Source organism: Carassius gibelio, chromosome B6 (assembly GCF_023724105.1).
Source record: "Carassius gibelio isolate Cgi1373 ecotype wild population from Czech Republic chromosome B6, carGib1.2-hapl.c, whole genome shotgun sequence".
Lineage (NCBI taxonomy): Eukaryota > Metazoa > Chordata > Actinopteri > Cypriniformes > Cyprinidae > Carassius > Carassius gibelio.
Window position 1 is genome coordinate 24971780 of NC_068401.1, and position 23366 is coordinate 24995145.

The 23366-nt window shown below is 37.7% G+C and overlaps 3 protein-coding genes and 2 non-coding genes across 10 annotated transcripts; 4 read left to right on the forward strand and 1 right to left on the reverse strand.

Moving 5' to 3' along the window:
* The first annotated feature begins 258 nt into the window (after window positions 1–258).
* LOC127959869 (mitochondrial glycine transporter B) lies at window positions 259–11202 on the forward strand. Of its 6 annotated transcripts, XM_052559270.1 has the most exons (11): window positions 259–463; window positions 577–626; window positions 797–893; window positions 1025–1146; window positions 1871–1954; window positions 3536–3660; window positions 4488–4572; window positions 6894–7073; window positions 7178–7346; window positions 7431–7597; window positions 9019–11202. In XM_052559270.1, exons 5-11 carry the CDS (start codon window positions 1904–1906, stop codon window positions 9139–9141), a joined length of 900 nt encoding a protein of 299 aa, XP_052415230.1. In that variant the 5' UTR covers window positions 259–463; window positions 577–626; window positions 797–893; window positions 1025–1146; window positions 1871–1903; the 3' UTR covers window positions 9142–11202. The 6 variants fall into 6 exon arrangements, with proteins under 6 accessions (XP_052415230.1, XP_052415231.1, XP_052415232.1 ...); XM_052559271.1 differs by having other exon boundaries at window positions 259–626; XM_052559272.1 differs by lacking the exon at window positions 577–626.
* A 1135-nt stretch (window positions 11203–12337) lies between these two features.
* On the forward strand, window positions 12338–15712 carry LOC127959863 (40S ribosomal protein SA). The gene is made up of 8 exons (XM_052559265.1): window positions 12338–12444; window positions 13061–13232; window positions 13840–13958; window positions 14272–14517; window positions 14597–14725; window positions 15149–15317; window positions 15443–15478; window positions 15565–15712. The coding sequence occupies exons 2-8, from the start codon at window positions 13100–13102 to the stop codon at window positions 15657–15659; spliced, it is 927 nt and encodes a 308-aa protein (XP_052415225.1). The 5' UTR covers window positions 12338–12444; window positions 13061–13099; the 3' UTR covers window positions 15660–15712.
* Window positions 14043–14181, forward strand: LOC127960294 (small nucleolar RNA SNORA62/SNORA6 family). Its single transcript, XR_008154364.1, has one exon. It is a non-coding gene; the product is annotated as a small nucleolar RNA SNORA62/SNORA6 family (small nucleolar RNA).
* Window positions 15713–16625: 913 nt separating the features above from the next.
* On the reverse strand, window positions 16626–16698 carry trnar-ccu (transfer RNA arginine (anticodon CCU)). Its single transcript has one exon. It is a non-coding gene; the product is annotated as a tRNA-Arg (tRNA).
* Window positions 16699–16806: 108 nt separating this feature from the next.
* On the forward strand, window positions 16807–23357 carry LOC127960236 (intraflagellar transport protein 56). Its single transcript, XM_052559858.1, has 17 exons — window positions 16807–17295; window positions 17718–17864; window positions 17935–18027; window positions 18191–18305; window positions 18586–18635; window positions 18731–18876; window positions 19033–19204; window positions 19431–19608; window positions 19699–19754; window positions 20010–20063; window positions 20167–20230; window positions 21190–21278; window positions 21363–21446; window positions 21530–21599; window positions 21811–21917; window positions 22147–22280; window positions 23186–23357. The coding sequence occupies exons 1-17, from the start codon at window positions 17293–17295 to the stop codon at window positions 23295–23297; spliced, it is 1674 nt and encodes a 557-aa protein (XP_052415818.1). The 5' UTR covers window positions 16807–17292; the 3' UTR covers window positions 23298–23357.
* Window positions 23358–23366: the final 9 nt, after the last annotated feature.

Sequence of the window (23366 nt, forward strand, 5' to 3'; positions counted from 1 at the left end):
CAATGACTAATCCCAGTAATAAAGTCCAATCTCTCTTAATATGTCTTGGAGTAACATTTAAAAAAAAAAAAAAAAAAAAAACCTAGGATTAACTTTCATTTATTTCAAAAGTATTAGGAGTTTGGTGCGATATACCTCGGTGTTCCAGTGGGGGGCATCACGCGTCTCTCCCCGGAGCACGTGTAACCAGCACCGCTGGAATAATCGAGCTAAAACCGGTTCTTTCCCGTTGTTCCGCAAACTGTGCAAAGAGTACGCATTAGTTACGCAAACAACTTACAACTTTCTCACGCAAGCGTATCTCCGAACTATGGGCTGTCCTCACGGTCTCACCGCAGGAAGGTGTTCTTGAAAGCTGTTGTGTAACCTGCTGTTTCACCTCTACTTCGATAAACATTGATTGCTTGAAAAGAAGATACGCAATCTTTTAGAGATACTGGAAAAAGGTACAACTGTGCGTAAGGTAAAGTTTATGGCTTTATGACGGATTGAGGAGGTGACTGCTAGCTTTACCGGCTAACTGACAGAAATCAGCTGACGTGTGTTGCGCCACCTTTTTTTCCAAATATTTTCCAGTGTGTGTATTGCCAGCTTATTTTACGGAGAAAACTGCATAGGAGCAGTTGGTAAGTTGAGTTAGCCGTTGCAGGATATTTGAAACGTAACGTTAGTATGCTGGGCTATTGAAATTAGCATTAGCTGTTCTGTAATTTTCTACACATTTCTATATGCTTATGTCATATTTTATTATTTAAATGGTGGTTTCTGTATCTAAATTTGTCGGCGCTGTATGTAGGTACAGTTGACAGCTGTGTGTAAAGTGACTGAAAGAGCGAGAATCATGATGAAGATCAGTCCTCATTCACTCTTCTTCTTCGGTCCTTAACAGACAGGTAACGTTAAAAATAAAATGTACGTTAACTTTAAATCTGTCTGAGACACTCTCTGCTATTTTTTTCTTGATTGTGTGCCTGGTTGTGTGTGATGGTGGGTTGGGTTTTAAATTAATTTCTCCCTCATGCAGTCTGGAATCAAACTTTGACGTCTAACATCACAACGGCCATAGAAGAGGTAAAAAGGAGGGAGTTGAGCTCTTCCTCTGCACAAACCTCATCATCCTCTCCGTCTGGAATGGAGATTGCCCTGGTGAGTTGGTGCTAAGGCTGTGTGCTTTAATGTAGAGCTATTCTACTGAAGTTTAATGTGAAATGCTCTAACCAAAAGATGAATATAATAGAATAGACTGACATTAAACCACTTAACCTGCTCTTCTATTAAAAGCCTATTTAAATAACCTTAAAGTTGATTCAACAGGTCAGTGAGGGCAAGCAGTTCAATGTCATGCTATTCTAATATTGGGCTGCTATCGTTAGCAGAGAAAAGCAATCATATTGTTTTCATGTCATATTTGTAATAGTGTGAATATGTTTTGACTGCACTGTTTTGCCCAGCACAAAGTAATTTTTATGTGTAAAAGGCATAAGAAGATCCAAAAGTCATAGTTTTTCTTTGTTGTGCAACCCGACTGAACCTATGTTGGAATAATAGGATATATGCATCCAATGTATGACCCACATTTTCTGTGTCACATCCACGCAAGCACACGCTCACGCACATATGCCTTTGGCAACTGCATGACTCGCGCTGTGCTGAAAGCACTTGATCTGGAACACAAACGAAAGCCAGGGACTGAAACCACGGATGTGTGATAAGGAGTGTGGAAAACCAGCGCTGAGATCTGCAAGCATGGAAGCTTGTGGATTAAGCCATTGAATCTCTTGCTGTTGGGTGGGAGGGGGTTAAGGAGAGATTTGTGGGCATTGTGTTTGAGAGGAGAGAGATGGGGGCTTACTCTGTCATGTGCTGTTAGCGGCAGCAGAAAGAGTGAGAAAGAGAGCGAGAGATGCAAGAGAAAAAGGACCCTCAGCCCAAATCTGCCAGCAGCCTGGGAAAGGTAGGGCAGATTAGTCAGTGGCTCACTGTATGTTTCTCTAGTGTGTGATTCTGCGCATTTGTGTGTGTGTGTCTATCACTTGTGTCTTGCTGTTTACATGCTTCTAAATGAACCTCAGCGCTCCGAGGAGTCTGTCGGCAACGCTCAAGTCTTGATGTGCATTTCAGTGTGTATGTGATGATGCTGACGGTGTCAGTGTGTGGTTGTGCATCTGTGTTCGGTGTGGTTCTCTATCATGGTCAATTTTAAAGTGTGTTCATGTGTATGTGTGGTCATGCACACTTACACAACCTATTTTTTCTTTCATTTGCATAAATGTACATGCAAATGACACCGTGTATTTGAAGATTTGGGGTCCATGCAGGCACCAAATGTAGAATGGATATTCAGTGCGTGAGAATATCCTTTTATCTGGGATGTCAGTGTTGGTCACTGTGGTGTTTTTAGTGCTCTTGCAGTAAATGGTGACTGTTATGTTGAGAAAATCAATGTAGTAAAATATTTGTACCCAAGCCTGTTAAAGGGGGCATAACTTGGAAAACATTGTTATTCTGCTTTTTTTAAATGAAATATATATATTTTTTATTTTTTATTTTTTTACAGTGCATAGCTCCCTTCCTAGCCCACCCAGAACAGTAATGAAAACCAAGCGGCAAAAATGTTTTTCATCATCAGGAATCATCATGATTATGACATCACAGTCATGAACATATTAGCATGTGACCGCCCATGTTTATATAGCTCAGCCCTCTTAATAATATCTTAATTTTTTTTTATTCTGTTTTATATTTATATTTAATTTGTATTTTCCAAAATAATTTTTCCCCCCGATTTTGCTACATGGATTAATTACAATTTAATAATCAAAAAGCATGTCTAATCAATTGAATAATAAAATAAAAAATGTAAAAATTTAACTTTTATTACATTTTTGGTCATAAATTCAAGTTAAACCAAACTTAAATTTTATTTTGTAGAAAAATATTTTTTTATTTTTATAGATGTAGACATACAACCATCTGTGAGTAGAAAATAAGACAAAAATATAATATTCACGAGGACAGGTTAGTAAGGTGTAACAGTAAATAACAGACCTAAAAAACATACAAATGTCACATTTATCATCTGGAGATTTGAGTGTATGTATATGCCAAAATATACCTTTAGGAATTGTACTCCCAACATAAACATGGAAAAAGAGATTCAACGCCATTACAGAAAGCCTCAGCTTATCTAATTTGAAAGGTCAGAGCGGGGTTGAAAGATGGTCTAAGCTGTGATCTAAGATAGTTTACTATGACTGTTTTTGTTGAACTAACATGTAAAGTGGACTTAAAGGAGGAGCAAAAGGGTAGAACAGTGTTGAATATGGCCCCTTTAAAGTGCTGCCTGAATTGTATTCTGTTAAACTGTAGTTTCATCACCTAATCTTTCTGTTCATCTCAAAACCATTTGACTTCTCTTCTGCTGTCACTCCGCGTTTTCTATCCATCCATTTATACTCTTTTCTATCTTTAACCTTTGTCTCCTCCTTCAGTCCTTGTTTTCTCAAACTCTGTCTTTCTGGGTTTGTTCTCTCAGGCTCATCCTGCCCTGAAGGCCTTCATGTGCGGCTCTCTCAGCGGCACCTGCTCCACTCTGCTGTTCCAGCCGTTGGATCTGGTGAAGACCAGACTGCAGACCCTGCACAACAACATGCACCCAGGGTGAGACGCCTGCTGTGACCCTCGCTGACCATGTCTAGACACAGGCCTGCAGTTAGACGGCTGTCCTCTTGCCATGATCTTTGTCTGGTATTAGATGTCAAGGTTTAGGTTCAGGGTATTATTGACAGATAATAAACATGTCTTGCATAGTTAATATGCAAAATCATTTATGTTGTCCTTCTGACTAAGAGCTAATTTAGCATAGCATGTCATAGAACATAAATCCTTTAAAGGGAAAACCATGTTATATCCCAGTTTTGCCCAGTACTGAGAACTAATAGTTTTTGGTATTTGCTAAAGCCTGCTGCTTAAAGTTAGTGATTTCAACAAATGTAGTTAGGATTTTAGTCAGTCAATGATAAAACCGATACAATTCCGTAAACTTAATTCAAAATGAAACCCAAGGCATATCTACAGATCAAAAATTTCACAGAGATTTTGGAATAAACTTGACCTGAGCTAGTAAGCTAACACATAGCAACTTTTATTGGCAACAGTTGCTTGCTTTTGGTTTGTTCAGTGTTTTTGGTTGTTGTGACAATTGTGCGGTTTTAGCCTGTATGGTTTTTTTTTGGTGAGATACGATAACCGTGTTTATATAACCACGTCCTGTCTGTATACTGTGTGGGAGTTCTCTGTTATTAAACCGTCTGCTCCTCTCAGCTTTTCAGAGGATAACATGTTGCCATGTCATATGATGTGTCCTCATAAGCTCAGCACGCCATCTAAATGCAAAGATGTTTGGCTCGTTCTGTCTAATTTTGCCCTTCTTTGTCTCTCTGTCTGTGTCCATCATGACCATTTCTATTCTTGTCTTTGCTTCTCAGTGCTCCTAAAGTGGGGATGATTACAGTCTTTTTCAACGTGATCCGCACAGAGAAGCTGCTTGGCCTGTGGAAGGGGGTTTCACCGGTGAGTCATTGGTACTCCCTTATCTCAGACATATGTCCAATTCTTCATTGAATTTCAACTGTAGATGTTTTTAATGTGGCACGAACAAAACTCCTGTTGTCCTGTGAGGAATATTTTGTTATTTAGATAAAAAATAAAAATTACAAAAATAAAAACAGAGTTTTGCAAATGTGTAAATTGCACACGAGGCCATTTTTATATCACCTTATTTCACAAAAAAATAATGTATCCACTGTTGAAATATAAAATTTTAAATGAAAATAAAATAAAATATATTAATGGAAAAAAAAACATTCATGGCAGATTAATTCAAACATACATTAAATAATAAAGACAACAGGTTAAGTAAAACTATAATAAATATGTTATACAGTGAATATATTTAGCAAAATGCTCCTATCTAAAATGATTTTTGATCAAGTTTATGGACATTGAATGGCATTCCTGAAGAAAATGAAGCTTTACTTGACATTGTTTACAAGCTGTTTTATTGACGTCTTTCTGCAGCTGAAACACTGACTAAATGATTACCGTAAATGAGACATGATACATTTCAGTAGGTTGTTTGTTTCAAAATATCTTCTGATGTTCCTTCATATTTATTTTGTGCTGTAACTAGTAGTAAAGTGTAAAACAGTGGTTCTCAACCTGCAGCCCATTACGAATCCACATGCGACCCACCATGCTGAACACAACTAAAAAATAATTTCAGTTTACAGTTCATTTTAGTTATTACATTAAAAAATGTACTAAACAAGTAGTCTATAATATTTTTCATATTACTTTCAGACATGAGCAGACCTATGTAATCACGCAATTAATGTTACGCATTTAACAAACACTTAACATTTGTGCACTTTGGCAGAATTCAATTCAAATAGTCATCAGTAGCCATTAGTCTGGTAAAATTGAGCATCAGAATGGACAAATTTGTTAAGGGCAGAAAACAAAAAGTGGAAAATGCCAGCAAAGGAACTCATACAAACAAGAAAAGTCGCAAATTTAGCATTGAAGGTAGGAGAGTGCTGGACTTTCGGTTTGCCCCGCCACTCAATTGAAGATGTTCAGGCAAAAAGAAACGCCCATACTATACAGCAGTCATCCTTAATTACAGAAATGTGGCAAAACATCTCTAGAGAGAACCTTCGATTTATTAAATTCGAAAATGCTTTCCATATTTGGATCAACATTGGCTACATTTGTGAACGCACATTTTTTTTTCTTCCTGACAGCATCGAGTGTTTTATTAATGTTGAGTAGAATTTATTTCAATAAATGTAATCGTTTCGATATCATAATATTTAGGATAAATATAATATTATAAATCTGGTTGGTTTGTATTGATGACGTAATATGTAACTTGGACCATAGTGCTGCCCGGTGTAAAAAAAGGTTAAGGTCCACTGGTGTAAGAGATTATTATGCCACAGGTGCAACAGTGATCGGTTACACCACATTAAAGAGCCTTAAAACCACATGCATTGTTTGCATTATATGATAAAATTAACCGAATTTGAAAGCTGAGAGTGATTTATTTTAAAAGTAATAAAGCACAAAGATTATTGGCTGGTAGGTGCCCTACAAATAATGTTTTGGAAAGTTCACGCGTCAACAGAAAAGACTAAAAGTTAACTAAACTTTTTTTTTAAAAATCAATATTGTTAGTCCAGCTCTAGCATTCAGTCATACAGCTGATACGTTTACCTGTTGGGAGATAATGGGAGATTAATGGGAGAAATCCATTTTGCAAATAAATTCCTCAAAGCTAATCAAAAAAAGTCATGTGACTTGGGCGCTATGGGACAGCAAAACCTGACTAACCAGTGGACCGATCTCGTTCCACTGCATCTGAAATGTTGTTTTTGTCATTCTGAAATGCCCCAGCAAAGTCTGTCACCAAAATATTTCTGTATAATTGTCTTGCACGACTGCGTTCCCCAACAGCATCATCCACCTCCTAAATGATTGCATTCATTGTGTTTCGCCTGCTCGCTCTGAGGCGCAAGTTATTTATTATACATGACAATTATTACATTCAGTAGCGTCTCCTAGTTACCTTAGTGATCTTTAATGCCAGTTTATCAGGAAGTGACAATTTTGTTCTCTTTGACTCTTTGAATGGAAACTGTTCTTGTTTGCAAATGTTTTATGCAATATTAAAATCGAAGTCGAAAATCGGAGAAATTATTAAATGTCACTGTTTTGGTCAATGACTTTGGCCCAAAACCAACTATATTGTTTGCCACTATTTATTTTTTTATCTTTGTATATCAAATACTGTAGTTGTACCTGTCTCACTTGTCCCGATTTCTGTCCTGCAGTCGTTCATGCGATGTATCCCTGGTGTGGGGATCTACTTCAGTACATTTTACTCGCTGAAGCAGCACTTCTTCCAGGATAGGTCTCCAAGTGCTGGGGAGGCGGTGTTGCTAGGGGCGGGGGCTCGTTGTGTGGCAGGCGTGGCCATGCTGCCCATCACAGTCATTAAGACTCGTTTTGAGGTAAGAATCTTTACTGAGCTCTGACACTGTACTGTATGCACATTGAAAATGCATGTTTTCTGCTGTATCTGTGTGCTTATTCGCTGTTGCATGTTTTATTTCAGAGCGGGCGGTACAATTACATAAGCGTAGCTGGAGCCCTTAAAAGTGTGTTTCAGAATGAAGGTCCCAGGGCTCTTTACTCCGGGCTCACAGCGACTCTGCTCAGAGACGCCCCATTCTCTGGCATCTATGTCATGTTTTACAGCCAGGCCAAAAAGGCTTTGCCAGAGGGTGAGCTTCTGATCAGTCATGATTGTGATGTGATCTGAGGATATGGCATTGTGTAATGAAGTCTTCTCTCTCCTACGCACTCAGAGATCAGCTCGTCCTCCTTTGTCCCACTGGTTAATTTTGGCTGTGGTGTGGTGGCTGGTATTTTGGCCTCTCTTGCCACTCAGCCAGCAGACGTGATCAAAACCCACATGCAAGTGAGCCCAGCGTTGTATCCCAAGACCAGTGACGCTGTACGGCACGTTTATGCGGTAAGCATCACAGGATAAATCATATCTTTTGACCTTTAGTGTCCTTTAGAAGTCTTTTTAAATACAAAATGTTATTTTAAACTGCGTGAAACAAAATTCACTCAATTTCCTGAAATACATTACTATTTACATGACCATATATGTGACCCTGGAGCACTAAAGCCGTCCTAAGTAGCACAGGTATATTTGTAGCAATAGTCAACAATACATTGTATGGGTCAAAATGATTAAAAAAAAATTAGGATATTAAGTAAAATATATTTTGTAAATTTCCTTGATTTTTGATTAGTGATATGCATTAAGAATTTAATTTGGACAACTTTAAAGGCAATGTTTTCAATATTTAAATTAGTTTGAACCGTCAGATTCCAGATGTTCAAACAGTTATATCCCAGCCAAATTTTGTCCTATCATTACAAACCGTATGTCAATGGAAAGATTATTCATTCAGCTTTCAGATGATGTATAAATCTCAATTTCAAAAAATTGACCCGTATATCTGGTTTTTTGGACCAGGGTACTGTATGACATATAATACTAGATATGATATATATATACCAGTTTGGGATCAGTAATTTGCTTTGTTTATTGTTTATTTATTTATTTTTGTTCAGGGATGATGCATTAAATTTGATTAAAAGTAACTAAAGCCTTGTTACAAAAAAAAAAAAAAACTGTTTCAGATAAATTCTGCTTTTAACTTTCTAATCATCAAAAAAATCCTGAAGAAAAAAAAATTATTATCACAGTTTCCACAAAACCATTTTAATAATATTGATAATTATAAGAAATGTTTTTAAGAAATGAAGCATCAAATAAGCATAATAGATTGATTGACGGATTGTAAGAGCCTGAAGACTGGAGTAATGATGCTGAAAATTCAGCTTTGCCCACAGGAATCAATTACATTTGAAAATATATTAACACAGAAAATAGTTATTTTAGACTGTAATATTTCATAATATTATTAATTGGTGTATTTTACCATACTGTAGTGTATCATATGTACCTTCTTAATAAATGTTACTTGCCTTATGCGAAATTTATTTTATTCCTAACGAAAATGTTTGTTGGCATAAGCTTTTTTGAATAAAAATACATATTTCTACATCTACAGTGACTTGTATGTACCCGAAAGATAATATGAGCTTATAATATCACATCCTTTCATGTTTCCACTTGTCATTATCTAGTCAAGTGCTCGCAGATAAAATTAAGTCCCACCCAATATCATTTTCAGCTGAATTTTCTGTTTCAAACTAGACTGTTGTTTTGTAGTTTCTAAAAATCAGTTTTTAAACACACCTGGCACACTTATGTGTGGACTCCATACTGTGTGACAGTTTATCTAGTCATGGTTTTGTCATAAGATTAAAGTCAGTTGCATCACTTTAATTCTCATTTTCTCTCTCTAATTTTAGAAGCATGGCTTGAGCGGGTTCTTTCGAGGAGCGGTTCCTCGTTCTTTGAGGAGAACCCTCATGGCAGCCATGGCCTGGACGGTGTACGAGCAGCTGATGGCACACATGGGACTGAAGTCTTAAAGACACCCGACGCACTTTATGTGTGGACTTCATTCTGTGTGTGTCCAGTGCAGGAGTCTATACTTTTCAGAGGATGGTGAAAAGATGGCGTTCTATTATCCTTGAAGGCTTGATCAAAACAAAAGCAGCTAGTGTTGGCTGGGTACCGGTAATCGTAGGGTTGTGTGTGTGTGTCTTTGTGTGTTAGTGTGTTCAGGTGCAGTGAGATGTTCCCCCGTGACATTCCTAAATTGCCACATTGTCTGCCTTGTTGACGCCTGCATATTGAGACAGGGGTCCACACTGAAGAATACCAATGAGAGACTGCTGAATCATGTGCTGTCCGCTGACAAGAAAACACTCCTTTCACAGGAAGCAAATCCCCATTTTTGGCAACTATCTTAGAATACCACATGTCTCAGTGTCACTTAAAAGTGACCACCTTTGCAGGGTTCTCAGAAACCCATGAGTCCGTGGACTCCAGTGTCTGAGAGCGTTCTTAAGCATGGTCCTCTGAGTTAAATTATTTTTAGTCAAGGATGAGGCTTAGTGTGTGTTTAAGACTAGTTTTACAAAGACATGTTGACATAATACTCCAGTGCTCCGATAGTTACTCCAGGGCTGAGAAACTGAACTGACAACACATGACTGTCTCGCCAACATACTCCGTTCCGACTATAATTGCGCGTCTCTATGCGATGATTTATGCTGTTCTAGTGATTTCCTGTGCTGTGTGACTGGATGGCTTTATCAGTTCATTCCAGTACACTGGGTTTTTATTTTCTTGAATACTCACTCCTGGGGACAGACAAAGCTAGGATTTGGATTGAATGGGACTTTCTAAGACCTGGAGAAACATTTAATATTTATTGAAGAAACAAGCGTTACAGTTCCTGAGAAAACAATATTTGAAGTGGAACGTATCAGTGAGAATTTACAATACTTCATGTGCTGTTGGACATTTTGACTGACATTTTGTCTTGTTGACGTGTGTAAAACCACTGTAAGACACAATGGTGTGGTGTAGTGAATTTTAGGAAGTCTGCCAGAAACATGTCCGGTTAGTTGTTCTCCCTTAAAATTCGTAGATAGAACTATTAGGATTTTTGGCATTGTGACATTATTTTCATTCTAGTTGGGTAGTCAGTTCATTCCACCATGGTAGTCTTTGTCGTACTGACTTTAATGTTTTTTTAATCGGCTGATTACAATAATTTGTAGTATAAAACCTTTAATAAAGGGAGAAAAAATTCAAATAAATTTCAGGGATGCATTACAATAATGTGATTTTAGGGGAAATATGCTTAATTGTCTTGTAAATAATGTCATCGTGCAAAAATCTAAATGAGTCTGAAATGGATTTAGATTTAAGCCAATATAATTTGTTTGTTTTTTGTTTATTTTTCCCTCTTTAAATTTTGGGGGTTAATATCATGTAAACATGTTTTCATGAAATTCACCCCATAAGCCTTTGGGTTTCTTGTTCTCTCCGTTGTCTTTGAGGGTTCGTACTGTATGTGCACTGGTCAGTGTCGAACCCATAGGACTTGTACTACAAGAATCATTATTACCATGTACGTCTTTTCAATTTGATTTGCGCAAGTAATTATAACTTAATTTAGTTTGCTAAATTCAATTCAGTTAACAATTTGTTTTAAATTGCATTGATTAAAATGAATTAGATTCGCAAGATTATCTGCTTCAGAATGCAGCTGATGCCCATAGTATGAAGTTGGGAAAACATGCAGAGCCAAGTGATACACTAGTTTTATATCAGTTAAGAGTGTTTATAACTGAACGCTAAATGCATATAGTTTGTGAAAGCACTTTAAATTCAGTGAAGTTGACTGCATTCAAACTGAATCTGAGTGGTGTGTGTGTGTTGGTCACATGTTGCTTTGTAAGCCATTGTGCTTTGTGCTGTTCTGTGGAGATACTCTTTTGCCATCACACAATCAGTATCGTCTCTTCAGCATTTCTTATGGCTATTATTGTTGATATTTTGTCTGAATGTGAGAATATGTGAATTTGCAAATGTCATGCCTGTGTTAATAGGTGAATAAATCTGCCCTGTTTTATAAATGGTTGTGAAGGGTTGTTTTGTTCAGGTGGTTTTGTAACCTACACTACATTTTTAGCATTTGTCATTGAGATTGATCACACTAGTGAAGTGAAAATCATGAAAATAATGTCAAACTGTTAACACGGCACAAAATGGTCTTGCTTCTCTGTTTTCTGCTGGGTGCTGGTGATGATATAAACCCTGACAGCCGGACAGCTCAGAGTCTCCAGACATGCAGCCAGACAGTGTAAATGGGTCAGGTATGAGGACACTAGAGGGACTGAAGCACTGCAGTGACACGCGTCAAACAGAGAGCAGTAATTATAACACAGACACCAGACCTCACTTCTGTCTGATTTTATTTACCCAGCTGCAAAATGACTCAAGCATACAGTTTATCAGAAACCAGCTCCCCAAGGAAATAATAATGATATAAAACAAATAGCCAACATAAACCAGAATGCAGATTTTAGACATTAGTACTGCTGTTAGATGGATTTTACATGGTCAAAATGAGCAATAAATAAGACAATTCATTTAAAATGTAATATTTACAATTGTACTGATTATTTTTTTAATTTATGTATGTGTATTTTTTTAACATTGCCTACTGGTACAGTTCTATTTTAGTTCAATTTAGATACTATTTTATATTTTGTTATTAATATTTTGAATTATTTTTTATCTTCAATTTTAATTTTAGTATAAGTTTTAGTAATTCTGTTGTTTTTTTGTCATTTGTTTTTATTATTATTAAATATATATATGAAGTTTAAATAATTTTTGGGGTTAGTTTTAGTATATCAAATCAAGCCAAACTAAATGAAAATTAAGAATTTTGTTTGCAAATAAAATATATAAATAACGTATTTTCATTATATTTCAGGTTATGTTTATTTAATTTCAAGTTACAAAATTATGGTTTTAGTTTTACTTAACTATATTGACCATGATTTGTATTCACTATATTGTTGATGGAGTGTGTGTGTGTGTGTGTGTGTGTGTGTGTGTGCGTGTGTGATACATTCCTTGTATTAGCAAGTAATTTCAACGTTTTGAATACCCGACTTCATTTCACCAAAAAAGTCACGCATGTGAAATCCTCCACGGCCGCTAGGGGTAACGTTGGTACGGAAGGAAAGCGAAACTCAAGAAATCCTCCAGTCTGATTGGTGGACACTCGGGTATATAATGTACGTCATTTCCTCATCCCGCCCTCTTTTTGCCGTGAAGCGCAGAACTCCATACGGCGTTGTCTCGTGGTGAGCATAAATTCTATAATTTTGTCGAGTTTTAAACGTCTATTTGATTCGAACTACTTCAGTAAAGGCCATAATTACCAATGTTAACCAAATATAATGTTAAAGTTGAAGTTTGCGTCAGACTTAACAAAAAAAAAAAATACGAAGGCCCGAATCGCAACGTGTAGTCTCACGCGAGGAAGCGCATGTACGTCTGCAGTCAGTGTAGCACGCTTGATGGACGATCGTAAGAATAATTACCACTTGAGTAGTTTGGCTTCAAAAGTCTACATACATTTAATGTCTCTTTTAGTTGATGGTTGAAATCATTTTGACGTTTCCTCAGTGAGTTAGCGCGGTAAAGTGTAGCGTCTGACTTGCTAATAATGGTGCGAGATGGCGCTTCGTTCTGTGAGGATCACGCACACCGTTAAAGCCTCGCACTACTGTTGGTGTTTGGGTGTCGGAAGTGTGCTAAAGTGATACAGCTGGGTTTTCGCTAACACCAGTAGGGCTGATGCGCCCCATGACTGGGGTTTGATAGCGACCTGAGTTACATTCATCCAACTTACATATTCCCCTTGTCATTTCCTAGTCTCACGTTAAGCCATCTCTCTACGCTTTTGTTTCTTTCCAGCTGTCCCACTAAACTCGTTACGCAGGGAAAGTGGTCACGATGTCCGGAGGTCTGGATGTCCTTCAGATGAAGGAGGAGGATGTGCTGAAGTTCCTGGCAGCAGGAACCCACCTGGGAGGAACCAACCTGGACTTCCAGATGGAGCAGTACGTCTACAAGAGAAAGAGTGACGGTAAGAAGTGCAGATTAGGATGATATGGCTGCGACGTGCGTTTCTGGGGCTTTATCAATCTTGGTCAGTTACTGTAACTTACAGGGTTTGTAAGGGAACTGCAGGTGGTTTGACTATTAAAATCCTATTAAAGTTAATATAAAAGTGTAAAACAGGGTTGTAGTTCAAAGAAAACTAAAAAAACGATGTGACTTGGTGTTATATATCAGATCTAATAAAGCCTGTTAATTTATGGGAATATTTACTTAAAGGGATAGTTCACCCAAAAATGTCATTAACCACCCCCCAACATTACGTTTCAATCCCGTAAGACCTTTTACTACAAGAAAACTTTGTGCAACAAGGAAAGCTTTTCTTGCTTTTGTGAGAGTCCCATGATGCATAGTACAAAGATGAATTCAGGGTCAGAAAGCTGTCAGAATTAAGATGAATTAATTTCTTACGGGTCGGGTTTGGAATGACGTAAGGGTGAGTGATAAATAATTTTTGGGTGAACTTTCCCTTTAAAATCTCAGGGGTGCTTTAAGAAATATTTTGTCATAAGGGGGTTTGGGAGACGGTTTAAGATCTGACCCCTCTGTAACTGCTGACTCTTGCACTTCTGCAGGCGTGTACATCATCAATCTAAAGAAGACTTGGGAGAAACTGCTGTTGGCTGCTCGTGCCATTGTTGCCATCGAGAATCCAGCTGATGTTTGCGTTATCTCCTCCAGAAACACTGGCCAGGTAATTCACTCACTCCATGTCTACTCACTGCCAGCAGCATTTTTCTGAAATTCTCAAAATTACAAATCCAAAGAGGTGTTTAACCAGGCACACTATTAAAACCTGGCACTGCTGTCGGTGTTTGGGTGTCGGAAGTGTGCTAGAGTGACTTGGCCGGGATTTCGCTAACACCATGAGGGTTTTGCCCCATGACTGGGGTTTGATAGTAACCTGAGCCACAATGCTTTTATTCTTTCACTTATACCGGATACGTTCTTTGTGAACTTGATTGTTGATTTTACTGATATTAAACATGACTGTTTTCTCCTGTCAGAGAGCTGTGCTCAAATTCGCCTCTGCCACTGGCTCGACCACGTTTGCTGGTCGCTTCACTCCTGGAACCTTCACCAATCAGATTCAGGCTGCTTTCAGGGAGCCCCGCCTCCTGATCGTGACAGATCCTCGCGCTGACCATCAGCCACTGACTGAAGCCTCTTACGTCAACATCCCAACCATTGCCCTCTGCAACACCGACTCCCCTCTGAGATACGTCGACATTGCCATTCCATGCAACAACAAGGTACTAACCAGAAACTAAACTCTTCATGCAGGTGGTGTTTGTTCTGTCTGGTTATAAGCTTTTATATGTTTTGTTTTAGGGTCCCCACTCTGTGGGTTTGATGTGGTGGATGTTGGCCAGAGAAGTGCTGAGGATGAGGGGCACCATCTCCAGGGAGCACCCATGGGAGGTCATGCCCGATCTGTACTTTTACAGAGATCCTGAGGAGGTATGATGCAAAATATTCTTATACGGCTTGTTTTTCTCATCCACGTATTCAGAATCAGTCTAATAATCACACATTCATAATTCCTGTCATGGTAAATATATGCATCTACCAGTTTACATCCAGACAAGATTGAGCGGTCATATTAGACTGACTCTTTTAGTACTTACAAATTTTGAAATTTGAAGGACTTGTAATATGGACCCAGAAACTCTTAGTTGGATATAAATTTCCCCCAACTTTAAATTTTTATATATGTATATATATATATGTATGTATGTGTTTTTAAAATGTATCTGCTGTAAAGCTGATGTCTAATTTAAAAACAACAAACCAATATTCAGAATCACTTTGTGTAGCTTGATAGTGTTGCTATGTTTACTGTTAAAAGTGTGCTAATTGTCACTTTCTCTGCTTTACCCCTAGATTGAGAAGGAAGAGCAGGCCCTTGCTGAGAAGGCTGTTGGTAAGGAGGAGTTCCAGGGAGAATGGACCGCTCCTGTGCCCGACTTCAACCAGCCTGAGGTTGCTGACTGGTCTGAAGGTGTTCAGGTTCCATCTGTGCCCATCCAGCAGTTCCCAGCTAGCATTGAGGGTAAGCTGCTTCTAGCAGACTTGTTTGAGTTGGTAAATGCAAAATACAAACTACTTTGGAAATTAAATTTAATTATTTCAACTGAACGTGAAAATTGTGAACTAATCGACTCTTCTGAACCTTAGCTCCTGCCAAAGCTGCACCAGCTGAGGTGTTTGCAGGTAATGTTTTGCTGTTTAGTAGCATGAAATTCACGATACAAAATGTGTGTAACATTGTTGTAACCTAGAATTTGTCTCGTCAACAGAGGACTGGAGTGCTCAGCCTGCGACTGAGGACTGGTCTGCTGCTCCCACGGCTCAGGCCGGAGAGTGGGGCGGTGGCACTGCAGACTGGTCTTAAGAGAAGCCTTAACCATGCTTGTGAAATCAATAAATTTGGTTGGTTAAAACCTCGTTTCTGATATGGTTTCTTTTTTGCCTTATTTTCTGATTACAGTGCCTAGTTTATGTAGTGTGTGCAATGACACCAAAAAAATGCAGATGGGCAAGTCTTATGTGAAATGGCTTAAAGAAGGGATAGTCCGCTGAACAGTGTTCAATAAACCCTAACTGGGTATTGCGTATTAAGCTTGTTTTGTAGGCATTTGATTGACCGATTGCATTAGGTAGCAGCTTCAGTGAATGTTTGATTCGGTGTTTGACCAATGAAATCAAAACTGAATTTGCAGTTTTTCTGCAGATATTAAAGTCTTCATTCAACCTTTTGCAAACTAAGGCCTTAAAAGTTAAATCCAAAGTCATGGTGTGGCAAATGTTGCATTCATATATATATATATATATATATATATATATAAATGTCTACCTCAGTATTTTTGCTTTACAATTCAAATATCTGAACATCTAAACCTTAATAAAATACATTATTACAAATATAAACTATAAAAGTTGATTTTTTTTTTCTTGAGCCTATCGTTTTAATGACATTTGCACTGGAAAACGTCAAAAATACAGAAGACAAGGATCACTATTTTTAGTGTGATCAGAAGATGAAGTAAAAGTTATTTTCATATTCTAGTGGTTGGGAACAGAGGTATGTTGGTTGGAAGTTGTATTTTCAAACTGAAGTGTTACTAACCTTGCTTCCTAGATAATTACATTTACAGGATATTATCTCGTTTTTTTGTTAAACTTGAGTTGCTTGGTTTTACATTTACCTGTACCAAACCTGCAGAAACCCTAGTTTAAGAACGTAAAGTGTATTTTGGATCCGGATTTGACATCAGCACTTTTGCGTGGATATTGTTACTGGTATATGTATGATTCAAATAATTTTCGTTTTTCAGTATTTAAGGTAACGAAAACATTCCACCCCAGATGGGACTCGAACCCACAATCCCTGGCTTAGGAGGCCAGTGCCTTATCCATTAGGCCACTGGGGCTTCTGTGGGGTCCAATGAAAGATATAACCTTTTTATATATAATAAATAAACACATATACGTGTATTTCCGCTAGACAATCTTAGATATTTCCTTCCATATGTTATATTTTAACCACGTTTTGATTAAAAACTCAAGTCAGAGAGATGCGCATGAATCCCATCACATGGCGGTCTTCTGTCATTGATCTGTTGAAGAATGGGTTGCTTAGCAACATCGAGATGCCGCGCCGCCAAACATGGCAGTCGAGATTAGCTAGAGAACATTAAACACAACACGACGAGCACATTTATATATAATTTGATTTAATTCAGGAGGTAGTATCGTTTGTGTTTGTTCAAAAGCAAACGTAGTTTTTTTAAATATCTTGTACGGACACCTAAACATAGTCGTTTAGCATGTATGCTAGCTAGTAGGCTATCTGGCTAGTTCACTTTATCTACAGAAATACTGTTCCTACATCTAAATCGATGCATTTTGTTAATCTAGTGTTTCCTTTTATATGATTTATGGTGATAAGTGTGCTAGTAAAATAGCGGGCTAAATCTAGCCCAGTTTCAGGATCGTGTGTTCGTGGACAGTAAAGCATCCTCACCATGGTGAGTATCAACAACATAATATAGCGTTAGTTATTATTAAAATCACATAATAAAATGTTTTGAGCAAGCAAGCATAAATGTTTTTTTATGTTGGCATTCTATTGGCATAATTGAATATATAAATTCAAGAACTTTAAAAATGTGCTTTTTTTCTTTTACGTTTTCTGCTGTCATTAGTTTAACTTTTTGAACTAGTTATGTCTTGAAACGAACAGTTTTATTATTATTATTATAACAACTAAACTTAATTTATCTTAAAGACTGTGTTGCTGTGAATGGGTGGATAAATAGGTATGTACGATATGCATGAGAGATCACTAACTGGAATAAATATTTAGGTGTACACATGATTAGAATAAATGAATAGAATTGATCTGAACTGTTGAACATCCTGATAGCAGTATCTTGTTTCTGTCCTGAAGCTCTTGTCTCGGATGAAACCTGCAGTGGGTGGTGAAGCCTCCACCAGCTCTAATGAGAAGAAAAGGAAAAATAAAAGCAAGAAGATCCCAAGACTTGAGGATTATCTAAACCAACGAGACTATTTGGGAGCCCTGACTCTATTAGAGGTACAAAAACAAGCACATTGGATCTCAGATTACAACTCTTATGATATTTACATGAACTCTGTAATCCCAGTTTCAGCGTAACAGCGGCGTTTCAGTGGAGCACGCAGACCTTTGGATTGGCTTCTGTGCCTTTCATTTGGGAGACCACAAGAGAGCAATGGAGGTTAGATTGTGCAGACACACCAGGATGATGGATGCAGTCAGTCATGCTCGACTAAGGAATGAATCACCTTTAAAGAGCGAGGCTTGTGTGACATTATGGCTGACTGTCTTTTGAAATGAGTTGTTTGTAACATTACATATTCTTATTTGTTACATGAACTCAGGAGTACAAAGCCCTCACTTTGCGGCCGGAGTGTCCGGTGGATGTTTGGGTGTATCTGGGCTGTTCGCTCTTTTTCCTGGGGCTTTATAAAGAGGCCGAGGAGGCGGCATTAAAAGGTTTGTCTTCACATACTGTAAACTAAAGTTTGGGGTCTGTAAGGTGTTTTTGCTCACCAAGTCTGTGTTTTCAAGTACAGTAAATTCTAATATGCTGATTTCAGTGTTTCAGTAACATTATCAATGTTGAAAACAGTGCTACATAATATTTTGATGGAAACAGTAATAGATTTTGTCAGCCCGTTTATAAAAAGAACAGAATTTGTATTTTATTTTTTAGAAATGCATACTTTTTTTTTGTAGCACATAATCAAAAATGATAAAATTCCCTGTTTCGCAGGGTCAAAATCTCAACTTCAGAATCGCCTGCTCTTTCATTTAGCTCATAAGGTCAGTTATTCATAAAATGTAATTCCCTAGTTGACATTATTACAGTAGTGCATCTAATGATGATGATACGATCTGCTTTGTTCTTCTCTGTGAAGTTCAGCGATGAAAAGAAGCTGATGGGTTTCCATCAGAACCTGGAGGACGTGACCGAGGATCAGCTGAGCTTGGCTTCCATTCATTATATGCGCTCTCATTACCAAGAGGCCATTGATATCTACAAACGCATCTTACTACAGAACAGGTGCTTCAGAACTACATCATGATCGCATCAACATATGAACCAGAACCTTTGAGAATACAATGCATTTGTACAATACAATGAAATGTCAACACTGTCTTTCTTTGTACAGCAAAGCATCAGTATTTACAAATGATCTGTCTCTCTCCAATCCTGCAGAGAATTTCTGGCCCTGAATGTGTATGTGGCTCTGTGTTACTACAAGCTGGATTACTATGACGTGTCTCAGGAGGTGTTGGCCGTGTATCTGCAGAGTATTCCCGACTCTACTATCGCTCTCAACCTCAAAGCCTGCAACCACTTCAGACTCTACAATGGCAAAGCGGCTGAGGTCAGTTACACTACTATGAAGTAATTTTGTGTAACAATGCAAAAGTCTTTACTGTCACATTTGATCAATTGAATGGGTCCCTGCTAAATGAAAACATTCAAATATTAATTAATTATAACGTGTTGTCAAAAATAATAAAGGAATAAATAAAATGCATGTGTGTGGACAATGAAAGGTGGTTTTAAGTTCTTTAATGAACCTTTTTTTCTCCTTCTTGACTCTTCAGACGGAGTTGAAGAACCTGATGGATATCTCTTCCAGCTCGTTTCAGTATGCTAAAGAGCTCATCCAGCACAATCTGGTTGTGTTTCGTGGGGGTGAGGGGGCCTTGCAGGTTTTACCTCCTCTGATTGACGTCATATCAGAGGCCAGACTCAACCTGGTCATCTACTATTTCAGACAAGGTATGTCCATCAGGCGTAGCCTCTTGTCTTTAGCAGATACAGTGAGACTGGCTTATCAGGTTTGTTATTCACCTCACCATCTCTCATTAGATGACATTCAGGAGGCATACAAACTCATCAAAGACCTTGAGCCCACCACACCCCAGGTATTTAGTCCACCCCTTCTGACTGACAGTGAGTGGATTAGAGTTTATAAGTGATTATAATGGGTTTTATCTGCTGGAATGGGATGTGATTGTCTTTGTAGTACGAGCATGAATGGACTGATAATTATAACCTCATCAAATCATATTTTCCACCATATTTAACCATTTTCCATCTCACATGAAAATTGATGTCTAAAATCCATTGTAATTTGGATCCAGTGATAATAACATTTTATCCTCTGGTGTCGTTCACAGGAATATATTCTGAAGGGGGTGGTGAATGCTGCTTTGGGACAAGATATCGGATCGGTTCGTGAGGTTCATTCATATCAGATAACAGTATTTCCTCTCAAAGCCTTTGCACACGTTTTCCCCCCAAAATTCCCTAAACTATGTTTGTGTATTTTCACAGAGGGACCATTTAAAAATCGCCCAGCAGTTTTTCCAGTTGGTTGGAGGCTCTGCCAGTGAATGCGGTAACATCATTGTTTAGGCTAACAATAACGATATTAGCGCTGGTTCAGCAGCTGGGCCCCTGTGTTGTATTGAATGGAGCCAGTGACAGAGTTTGTTTTCTTGGCACAAACTGTCTCATCCTAGACTGAAAGTGGCTCTCATTTATATATCCTTTCTGTTTTACTACAAAATGTAATTTGCACCTGACATGGTGAAAATCCAATATTATTTTATAAATATTTTTTATTAAAATGGTGTTTTCCCTAATGTACGACTGCAAAAACGGTTATTTTGAAGCCATAATTATCCATTTGTGTGATTCATGTTAAACCGATGATTGCTGGAAGCGCAGCACTGTGTTCATTTACACGCGAGCAGCTGATGTTTTCAGTGACAAATATCATATCCCTAAATTTGTTATGAGAATCTGTTGTCAACAAAATAGAAGCTTTGAGGTCTATTTTTTTATTTAGTGTTCCTGTAGCTCAATTGGTCGCACGTTGCGCTATCAAGCGCAAGGTTGGGGGTTTGATTCCCCGAGAACACATGATAGGTAAAAATTGATACCCTGAATGCACCGTAAGTCGCTTTGGATAAAAGCGTCTGCTAAATGCATATATTTAATTTATTTAATTTAATTTATTTATTTCTTTTTTGCAAAAATAAAAGCTCTGCGGTTTAACGCTTGACAAGAGAGAAATAATGAATATTAGTATTGCAATTTTACTGTTGTTCTGAAAAATAAAATAAAAAAGGTATATTTAATATAAGTGTAACAGGAAGTTCTGTAAAGAAAATAAATAAATATGTAATCTCTGATAAAATAGCTTTGTTAAATGAGGCACTTGTTAAGTGTTCATTTTGTACCTCTTGGATTTATGAATTTACTTATCTATCTACTTATTTATTAATTTAGCTACATAGCACATAAATGATTTTTATGATCTATTAACATAATGATCTATTTTCTTCCTATTAGACACGATACCCGGCAGGCAGTGTATGGCCTCTTGCTTCTTCCTGCTGAAACAGTTTGAGGATGTGCTTATATATCTCAACTCAGTCAAGGTATTACACACATCAGAGTGTTTGGACTGGAAGCAGAAGCATTAAAGACATCAGTTTATTAATATCCCTCTTGCTTCCCTGCAGAGTTACTTCTACAATGACGACGCATTCAACTTTAACTACGCTCAGGCCAAGGCTGCCCTGGGAAACTACAGGGAGGCTGAAGAGGTACACAACAACCGTGGTTCAGTAGTTAAGATTAAGGAACCTTCTGCAAGTAGTGCGACTAAACCTGAATTGAATGTGAACAGGTGTTCCTGCTCATCCAGAATGAGAAGATCAAGAATGATTATGTTTACCTGAGCTGGTTGGCGCGCTGCTGTAAGTTTTCCTATATGTCTTTGAACGTTTTGAACAATATCCGACAGATCTCATGTTCTGGGCTAGTACAATTCGGTTTTGACCTCAGTGAAGATGAATGACTGTAATGGTCTTTGGAAGCGTCTTGTACACATCAACTCTTTTTGATAATTCATTTCTGTAGACGCATGAGACCTCTCTGTCTGATGTCATCCTCCCTCCTGTGTTCTAGACATTATGAATCAGAAGGCTCGACAGGCCTGGGAGCTCTATCTCAGACTGGAAACCTCATCTGACCCTTTCAGCCTCCTGCAGCTCATCGCAAACGACTGCTACAAGGTGCAGATTCTGAACACATTTTCATTCATATATCAGCTGGGTACTAATTGTTTCTTAATAAAGGCAGTGTATTAAAAACCGTAGAGTGCTAGCCATAGTGAAATAACCATTTACTGTTGATATTTGTTCAGCCCACATAAGTTTCTACAGCCCTGATTCTGCTTGTTGTGTTTTTTTCTTCTGAAGGTTTCATTCGATTATTTCTATTTATTCTGTGAGCTCTTTTCAGATGGGGCAGTTCTATTATGCAGCTAAAGCATTTGATGCTCTGGAGAGACTGGATCAAAACCCTGAGTACTGGGAGGGGAAGCGTGGAGCTTGTGTCGGGATCTTCCAGCTCATCGTGGCAGGCCGAGAGTCCAGGTATGAACCAAAGCCTGAGGAATGAGGTGTTAAATGCAATTTAACGGCTTTTATTATTTGGTTAAGGTAATGAAACTAAATTCATAAAATTAGAGTTATTTGTTCTACATTTAATCCAATAATGCCTGACATATGAAATAATAGTCATAAAGTTTTTTGTTTTTTTTTAATTGAATTGAATCGTTTATTACACCTTTATGCAAAATATTATGACATTTCCATATCTGCTTTTTTTTTTTTTTTGGAGAAATCATAATTGATACACCAGGCTTTTATGGCTCATTTAGTATGATAAAGTGAAAAATAAAGAAGTCACATTAGAGGAGGAAAAAAACAGCTGTTTTATTCAGGCCCGAGCCAGGCAAAAATGAGCATTGTGGTGCAGTTGCTGGTATTTATATGGTCGAAAAAAGATGACATTCTGGTGTCTTTTCATTTCGGGGCAAAACATACAATACAATTCACTACTATGATGTCCGAGAGATGTACAAATAAACATTCCTTAAAAGTCTGATGTATCATATTTGTACTCATATCTAAAAAAAAAAAGAAAAAAGATTGGTGCGTAATCAATTAACAGTTAGTTGTTTCCATCTATTAAGTGTTCATCTTAAGATATCACTAATAATATATAAATATTTATGATTGCTATATAAAAATCAGTCACAAGTCACAGCTACCACAACCTGAAGATGGACCATTTTAGGTCCATTTTTACTCACTAAAAGAGTATAAACAGAGGAGTTTAGTTAACTGTGTACAACAGTTTTGATCATATTGATAATTTAGGGGCCTTAGAAATGTATGTATCAAATATGATACAGTAGACTTTATAGGGTTATAATAGACAGCCATAGCTCACCCAAGTATATTATATAGATTCATTTTCTTTCCTTTCTTTTCAGAGAGACACTGAAGGAGGTTTTGCCGATGTTGAAGAGCACTGGCAACCCACAAGTTGAGTACATCATCCGCATCATGAAGAAATGGGCCAAAGACAACAGAGTGGCTCTCTGATCGCATTTACGTATGTGCTAACACACTGTAGTAGTTATTATTGGATATATATATATATATATATATATA